Below are 8,106 nucleotides of genomic sequence, written 5' to 3'. Positions count from 1 at the left end.
AAGATTAAATATTACTTTTATAATCAAATATAAATGTTTTTATATGTTTTAATTAAAATATTATATACACACACAAATAAATAATATCAGATATAATATTTTGAGTTTTAACCGATTAATATATATGATTTCAACTAATTTAACATAATCAAACATTATATAATACATAATTATATATAGAATCAAATATATAATATCTCAACACTCTCTATTAATGTTGGTTTGGTACAATTAAACATTTAAATTACTTTAGTAATTTTTTATATTTTATCAGGTGATTATTATTTATGAATGTTGTTATATTTTATTATTATCAATTAAATTTTATTATTTTAATATGGTCAATTTGACCTCAGCTTAATCCATTGACTCTTGACCCACCCCAGTCCATTTTTTTATTGTATGTTTTTTCCTCTTAAATTTTCTTTTTCCCCCTTCAGACAACATCGAGTCGGACTTCCACAATGTTCATCCCAAAATTAGCATTTTTGAAAACAATTCTAAATAATTTTCAAAAGCTTCATTGACCTTATTATTTCAATACACACACACACAGATATATTGTTCGCTTAATATTTACGATTTCGCGCTCAGCTGGTCTGTCGTCTCTTTTTATTGCCCTTAAAGTACGCTGGGGTCGGTGGTGTTTGTCCAAAAACAATTGTCAAAGTATGACCCTAAAACTTTATTAAACTTTATTTCAGCGGACTTAAATATCTTTTGCTTCTAACGTAATTCTCACGTTCTTTTTTAATATTATCCTAACAATTTTCCATAATATTGAATTGCCCCGTAATAACAAAGTTTCAACATAAAATAAACCAAAACTATTTTTAAAAGGGAGAATTGAAACTTGGATGACTCGTGCAAGAACAAAATTAAGTTTTGTCCACATGGGTAAGGATAAATCAGAGAGAATTATAATTAAGTCTCAAAGAAGAAAAATAATTACTAAAAAGCTTCAATAACAACCTAAGCAGTCTATAATAGAGAATGACAACTTCCGAGACTTATTTTGTAATTATTTTATTTTTTTAAAATCTCATTATAATTGTCCAAATAATTATTGAGATCTATCAAACTTATCCATCCATTATGCAAAGTAACCTTTTATTTTAACAAGTGTAATATCTAAAGTGAAAATAATCTTATCATTATTGCCCTCTTTCAAAAGAAAACAAAATAGATTTATCACTTAGAAATTACGAATTAAATTTCCTATTGTCATTGGAAGCATATTTCATACTCATGACTTAGCTCATCTTCCAACTAAACCATTTGAATTGATCTTGAACGGTACATACCTAATCTAATTATTATACTTTAAATAACTTTTTTTATTTTAACAAACGTAGAATTTAAAATGAAAGTAATCTTATGATTTTTATTTTTCAAAAAAGAGATAAATTTATTATTTGACAAATCACAAATTAAAATCTTTAAACCATCCATACTAAATCTAAACGATTTGAATCTCATCCCAACGATGAAAAACCCTTGTCATCTTTATTGAAAGAGATCCTCTGTTAATCTAAGGCCTATAAATTTTAACGAATAATTTTGCAACTAGTTCATAAGAGCTGTCCTAAGGTGGGGGGATCCTTAGTCCAAGGCAATTTTTTTATTTTCCATTTTAAGGTTACTTTATGATTTTTTAAAGGTTACTTTATGAAATTTTTTTTTCCTCTTTCCATCTGTTTTTGAAACTTTAAGAGGAGCGTCTGTGGACTCAAGGCCCAAGGTAGGGCCCACATCAGCCCATGTTTGCCGACCAGTGGCTTTTGTCTTTATCCTCTCACTACTTTTTAAAGGGACCGCCCTCTCCCTCCCTCTCCCTCCCTCTCCCTCTCTCTCTCTCTCTCTCTCACCTCCCAAGTCTCATCCATCCGCACACGTTTGTTTCTTAATATATTCAAAGTTACAAACGTACATGAGGCGCTCTCAATTGTGAATCCAAACGGTTCTGTTTTCTAATGTGAAATCACAATATTAGCCTTGTCTTCCTTAAATATGTCCTCTCTCCCATGAAATCCCCTTCTTTATAGATTGTTTTGTTACTTGTGCTCCTCTTAAGATTTATTGAAAAATGACATGTAGCCATCAGTCATGATCATGTGTTTAATTAAATTTATTTATAAATTGAAATCTCACATCCATCTCATTTCATTGATTTTTATAAAACAAATGATTTATTTAGTTTTAAGTTTTTGTTAATTATTTTTTAGAGAGATCATTGATTTCTATGTTCCGTTAGTCCCATTTATAAAATGAAGAAAAATATTTTTAAATCACATTTATATGTCACATCATTAAATTTTTAACATGAACATATTATTTTATCCTTTAATTATTATTGTGTTGATTGTCATTTTGTTGGCAAGTATATAGATTCAATAGGAATAAAATTAAAAAAGTTGTTAAATTTTAAGACACAATTAAAAAAATTAAGATTTTTCTTAATTCTGATAAAGCAATTAGAAGTAACTAATAAATATAAGCAGGATAGTATTTCAATTTTAAAGGATTAGATTCTAAGCATAGGTTGAAATAATTTCAAAATGTTTAATCAGACCCTTGCTAAAGAGAGATTTACAATTTTCACTTAATCAATACTTCAATGGTTTCTCACTCATTTCTTTTAATTTACCTTTTTTTTAGTCATTTTATGATATTTATTTTTTTAAAAATATTGTTTGTTTAAAAAATAGGTTGGCAAAAGAATTTGTAAAAGATTTATAGTCATCTTATTTTTTTTTTTAAAAACAACAAGAAAGAAAAGTTCACAAATTGGTTAGATCCACAATCAAATCAATTAAGTTAGTTTTAATGCCTGAAATTTCTGTAAAAACGTTATATTCTTAAAGCATCTTTTTAAAGAAAGGTTTGCAAATTAGTTAGAACAAATCAAGTCAATTAAATGGGTTTTAATACATGAAAAATCAATTTTAACTTTACTCTTTGATAGATTTGATTCAATTTATGCCGACCCAATCAAATTAGTTCATCAACTTTGAATACCCATAATACCTGATAATGAACATCATCCAAAAAACTTGATTGACAATGAAAAGCTTATTCAAGTCAATTTATGGACATTCAAGTCTTCGTCTCTCATTTCTAAACCAACCTATCTACAAACCTTCAACTTCTATTTCCCCAACTAAAACAGCCAAACAACCTAGCTATTTATTATTAATATTATGTAAATTGATTGAAAATAAAAACAATATTGGAAGCATTGGAATTTCGGCAATAGAAGCTTTGTCTTGCTTATTATCCAAATCAAGGAGGAGGGTAGTTTGGTCATTTTGATAGGGGATGAGTTGGGGAATCAAATCATCTCAAATTTTATGCTTTGAATATAAGAAACAAGCCACGCACTAAGCCTATGAAAAATTCCCATCTCGTATAAGCTAATAATTATCTTCTGCCCAAAAATGCTCAAAAACACAATAAATTTAAACAAAAAAAAATCTGAAGTGGTCATTTTATATTTTTAATTCCTTCTAGAGATTAGATTTATCATTAAATTTATGAATAATTTTAAAAATTTATCATAACTTTATATTTTTTTAAGTATAATATAATTTTTCCAAAAAACTAAGGATAAATATAAATTTAAAAATAATTATATTTTAAAGATACTTTATGTTCTATATATATAAATATATATATTTATATCATGTGAGCCCTTAATAATTTTCTCCAGTAAAAGGGTCCCAAAAACCACCTGCAAGTGCTGGTCCGCATCACCATCAAATGCTAAACTCAGCCTTATTCAATAAAAATAAATAAATAAATAAAAGTTCATCATCTGCCGAGCACCACAGTTGAAAATAGACAAAAAGGAAGAAACCCACTCCGCACTAAACCAAACCAAACCAAACCAAGGGACAGATAGAGAGGAATCTCTCTGGTTGTTTGGGACTCAAGCTTTCCTTCTTCCTCCTCTTCTTCTTCTCCTCCTTTTTTCCTTTTCAATGCAATCTTCCTCCATATGAGGAAAACTAAAGCTACCACAAGGTTGCGTTTCTTCCTGTGATTGAACTCCACAAATCAGAGGAAGGAACACAGTTTTTGACTTTAGCTTCCTTTGAATATGGTTCAAAGGAAGGTACCCAGCAAGCTTGGCGTTCAAGCAGATCACCATGTTAAATCTGATAAGCGCTTGGCAAACTTGAGCCAAGATGGCAAAACCAGAGGAGGAGCTGATATGAAGAAGAAAATGAAGAAGTCCAGGTCAATTAAGCTTTCTGACATGGAGATTCTCAAATCAACACCTTCAAAGAAGAGCTTCTCTCAGCCAGGAAAGCCTCCTCCTTTTGTTCAAGTTCATCCTCCTGTATCATCGTCTTCCCCACAGAAGCAGACACCTTTGATCAGAAAAAGCGATGGGTCTCCCAATTACATGAAGCCCACAAGCAGTTCGGATGCCAAGAAGGAGCTTTTTCCTGTGAGTATTGGAAACGCTAAGTGTAACTCAAAGTCTAGCTCTGTTTCTGCTAAGAAACCTGCAAAAGCTTTGACAAAATCATCGCCTAATTTGAAGCTTGTGAGAACCTTAACGAAGACTCCAAGTTTTAAGAAATCCTCTAGAGTTTCTCTTTGTGCTGATTTGAATGCTCAGAGAGCTACCTGTTCTTCAACTTTGAAGGACTCAAAGTTTCCTCCTTACCTCATGCTTAATCCTGGGGCTACTGAGTCTGAAGGGACTTCAGTTAGGAAGGTTTGCCCATACACCTATTGTTCTCTGAATGGTCATCGTCATGCTTCTATGCCTCCATTGAAGAGCTTCTTGTCTGCAAGGAGACGTATTATGAAGACCCAGAAGAGTATGAAGCTGGAAGCCTTAAGTCCTCGGAAGTTGAAGGTACCCTGTGAGCCAAAGAAGGAATCTGAAGCTGACATGGATTTCTTCATCGAAATCTATGCTAAGAAAAATGGGGATGAAGAAGAAATCGGACAAATGGGCTCCACCAAGAGGCTTGGGGGTGAAGAGAACATCAAGTCCACAACGGATGATGATATGAAGCAAGTTGTTGCAAGCGTGTCTGATGGATCTCCAAAGTCTGAGATAGATTCTGAGGAAGATTATGGAAAGTACTTTGATGATGCTAAAATCAAAGCAGATTCGAAGGGGAGCTTCATTCAAGAACAAGAAGCCGAATTTGCAGATGAAAAGCATTTACCTATCTGGTCTGGTGAAGAAATAAGCATTGGAAGTTACTGTAGTGAGGGGGGAGTGGATGGTTCTACTTCTGTAGCTACTGATATGGAGTGGGAGCATGAAGAGGATGATGCTGATTCTCCAGTTCTCACAGAGGAGAATGACTCAAAAGTTGAATCATCATCTGAGAGTTCACATGATGTTTCTGTGATGTGGTTAGATGACATCATTAAAACCTACTATGAAAACGTTGTAGCTGAAGTTTCCCAAGAATCTAATGCCACAGAAAGTATCTATTTTGAATCACAACATCATGGGATCCATTGTGGCATGGAAAGGACAGATGATAGCTTGGAGACTCAAGGAGGAAATAGCGGAGAAAATGAAACAGTCATGGATGCCACAGTGCACTCTTCAAACTTCTCAAAGACATTTGAAGAACAAGAAGAAACAGGTGAGCAGATTCTGGAAAGCAATGATGTTTCAGAGGCAGAGAATTTGACGAACAATGAAGTTCTGGAACTGGAGTCCGATGGGGCAGATTGCATCACTACAGTACATACCGATACCTTAGATGAACAGGAAAATACGCCTCTCCAACAAGATGATTCGAGTATGTCACAGGCTGACCGAATTTCAGATGCTTCACGGGAATGCTATGAATTAAATCAGTTTGAGACTGAGGAAGATGTTGCTGAGAATCATTTTGCCCCGGTGGAAGAACCACTTATTGCTGAGACTAATAATAAAATGGAAGAGGAAGATAATGCGGATTTCCAGGAAGAAATAGTTGGAAATTATGTTTCTGATGCCTCCCAGGATGGCTGTGAATCTTCAGAGGTTGAAAGTAGCCAAGGCCAGAAGGTGAGTGAATCTTGTGAGGCTGATAAGGTCAGTGAAAAAGAGAACTCAAGCCAAGATATTAGTGAAGAAGATAACTTAGAGAGCTCAAGCAGCACAGGTGGCGAAGAGAAGGGCCCAAGCAATAATTGGAAAGGGGCTGAGAGGCGCAAGAGAGCGGTTCAAGAGGAGGATGAAATGAGGAAGTTCAACCCTCGGGAGCCAAATTTCCTGCCTTTGGTTCCAGACCCAGAAGCAGAAAAGGTTGATCTGAAGCACCAGATGATGGATGAGAGGAAAAATGCAGAGGAATGGATGCTTGATTATGCTCTAAGACAAACTGTCACAAAACTTGCTCCTGCAAGGAAGAGGAAGGTGGCACTGCTAGTGGAAGCTTTTGAATCAGTAACACCAATACCCAAATGTGAAACTCACATGAGAAACAAATCATCCTTTGCACATCCAAGACCTATTCAAGCTTGTAGATGAGGTAAAACATGGAACTTCCCTCCTTTCTCTAATAATGAAGAGCTATTTTACACCACCTTAGTATCTGAAAGCATAATCTGTTTAATGAAATACTAAACTGATAAGGACCCAATATGACGTAGACCCAGTAAACAACGAGTTTCTCTTTTCTTTGCTAGTGTGCAGGTGAAGATTGGAGGTGAGAAACTTGCACTATCGTCTTTATCATTAAGCAGAGGCAGCAGAGTAGCAAGATCAGCAGGAGAAAACCAGTTTTGCAATGACACTAGAACAACTAACTTGTTGTGCAACTACTGTGAAGGCAGAGGAAGAAGCTTCAGGCAATAAGGGAATTAGGGTTGTTCACTGGAAAATGAAACCCCAGAAAGGCATTTTGTAGTTCTTACTTCCTGCTAAGCTCTGTGGGTTTGTTTCACATAATTGTTCAGCGTACTCAATGGTGTTTACTATCTGTAGCTGTGTCTGGTGCACTGATATTGTGTTTGTTAAAACGGTTGCGGGTTAATTTAGTCTACCTGTTTGTATTATGCAGAAGCAAAATTAATTATTATGTATGACATGGTATTTCATTTATTCATTTGCACTGAAACTTGATAGTCATGGAAATGCAGACTGAAAAATAAATTGGTCTGGTTATTGTAAAATGCAGAAAAACTCTGGTAAACGGTTGTGTTGAATAATTACTTCTTTTATAGAATAATTAATATCAGTATCAATCAATTTAAAATTTAAAAAAAAAAAATTGGAGAAGTGCACTGTTCGCAAATTCTGAACATCGGGTCCTGTTTAGAGCTTCATGCAAATACATGAGATCTAATGTCACTTCCAATTTGTAAAATTCAAACGCCTATCATCTTCTGGCAGATTTAATATATTATATTAGTATTATTATAATATTAAGCAGCAAATATATATTTAAGCAGTTCAAAATTAGTATGCATATATCATTTATTTTTTATTTTTTTAATTTATCATCATCTACGGTGTAATTATGATAATATTATAATATTATTATAATATTTATTTATATATAGGTTAAATTTATTTTTATATATTTATTATTTAATATAGTAATATATATTGTTGTAATATACTAAATCAACCTTTGAATATTAACTAGAAATATTAACTAAATCATGGACTAGAATATTTGATTAGATTTTAAATTCTAATTATTGTTCACTTCTTATATAACTATGATTTTCTTATTCATTCAAATGAGATTTGAATTAGATATGCGAAATTTAAAAAAAAAATGAAAATCTAAAATTATTTATTTATTTATCTATTTAGGCCCTCAATTAATGTACTATTTAATTACAATACTTTCTAGTTAATTCAATATATTCAAATCTCAATTAAGATATTATTCAAATTAAAAATTAATTATTAGTTTCTTCATTTGAGCCTCCAATTAAAAATTCATTTAATAATGATATTTCTTATTTAACTCAATATATCAAAATTCTAATCAAAACATTATTCAAATCTCATTAATTAAATATATTCAAATCTTATAATATTATACACAACCCATTTTTAAACGAATCAGGTATTATAAATTTTCAAGAATATAATTTGTTAATTCGATTAAAAATAGTAAATGGAGG

At 32.3% G+C, this 8,106-nt stretch overlaps 1 protein-coding gene across 2 annotated transcripts; it reads left to right on the top strand.

Moving 5' to 3' along the window:
- The first annotated feature begins 3,931 nt into the window (after window positions 1–3,931).
- On the top strand, window positions 3,932–6,739 carry LOC114719300 (uncharacterized). 2 transcript variants are annotated; one of them, XM_028904784.1, is made up of 3 exons: window positions 3,932–4,757; window positions 5,160–6,497; window positions 6,662–6,739. In XM_028904784.1, the coding sequence occupies exons 1-2, from the start codon at window positions 4,100–4,102 to the stop codon at window positions 6,494–6,496; spliced, it is 1,995 nt and encodes a 664-aa protein (XP_028760617.1). In that variant the 5' UTR covers window positions 3,932–4,099; the 3' UTR covers window position 6,497; window positions 6,662–6,739. The 2 variants fall into 2 exon arrangements, with proteins under 2 accessions (XP_028760617.1, XP_028760616.1); XM_028904783.1 differs by having other exon boundaries at window positions 3,933–4,757; window positions 6,655–6,739.
- Window positions 6,740–8,106: the final 1,367 nt, after the last annotated feature.

Source organism: Neltuma alba, unplaced genomic scaffold (genome assembly GCF_004799145.2).
Source record: "Neltuma alba isolate B1F8T4 unplaced genomic scaffold, ASM479914v2 tig00011902_pilon, whole genome shotgun sequence".
Taxonomy (NCBI): Eukaryota; Viridiplantae; Streptophyta; class Magnoliopsida; order Fabales; family Fabaceae; genus Neltuma; species Neltuma alba.
This window is presented reverse-complemented; position numbering and strand designations above follow the sequence as displayed.

Excerpts from the sequence above, each read along its gene's own strand:
- LOC114719300 (XM_028904784.1), top strand. The coding sequence starts at position 4,100 with ATGGTTCAAAGGAAGGTACCCAGCAAGCTTGGCGTTCAAGCAGATCAC. Across the intron at positions 4,758-5,159 it reads CACCTATTGTTCTCTGAATG|AAGCCGAATTTGCAGATGAA; the intron begins GTCATCGTCATG and ends TTCAAGAACAAG.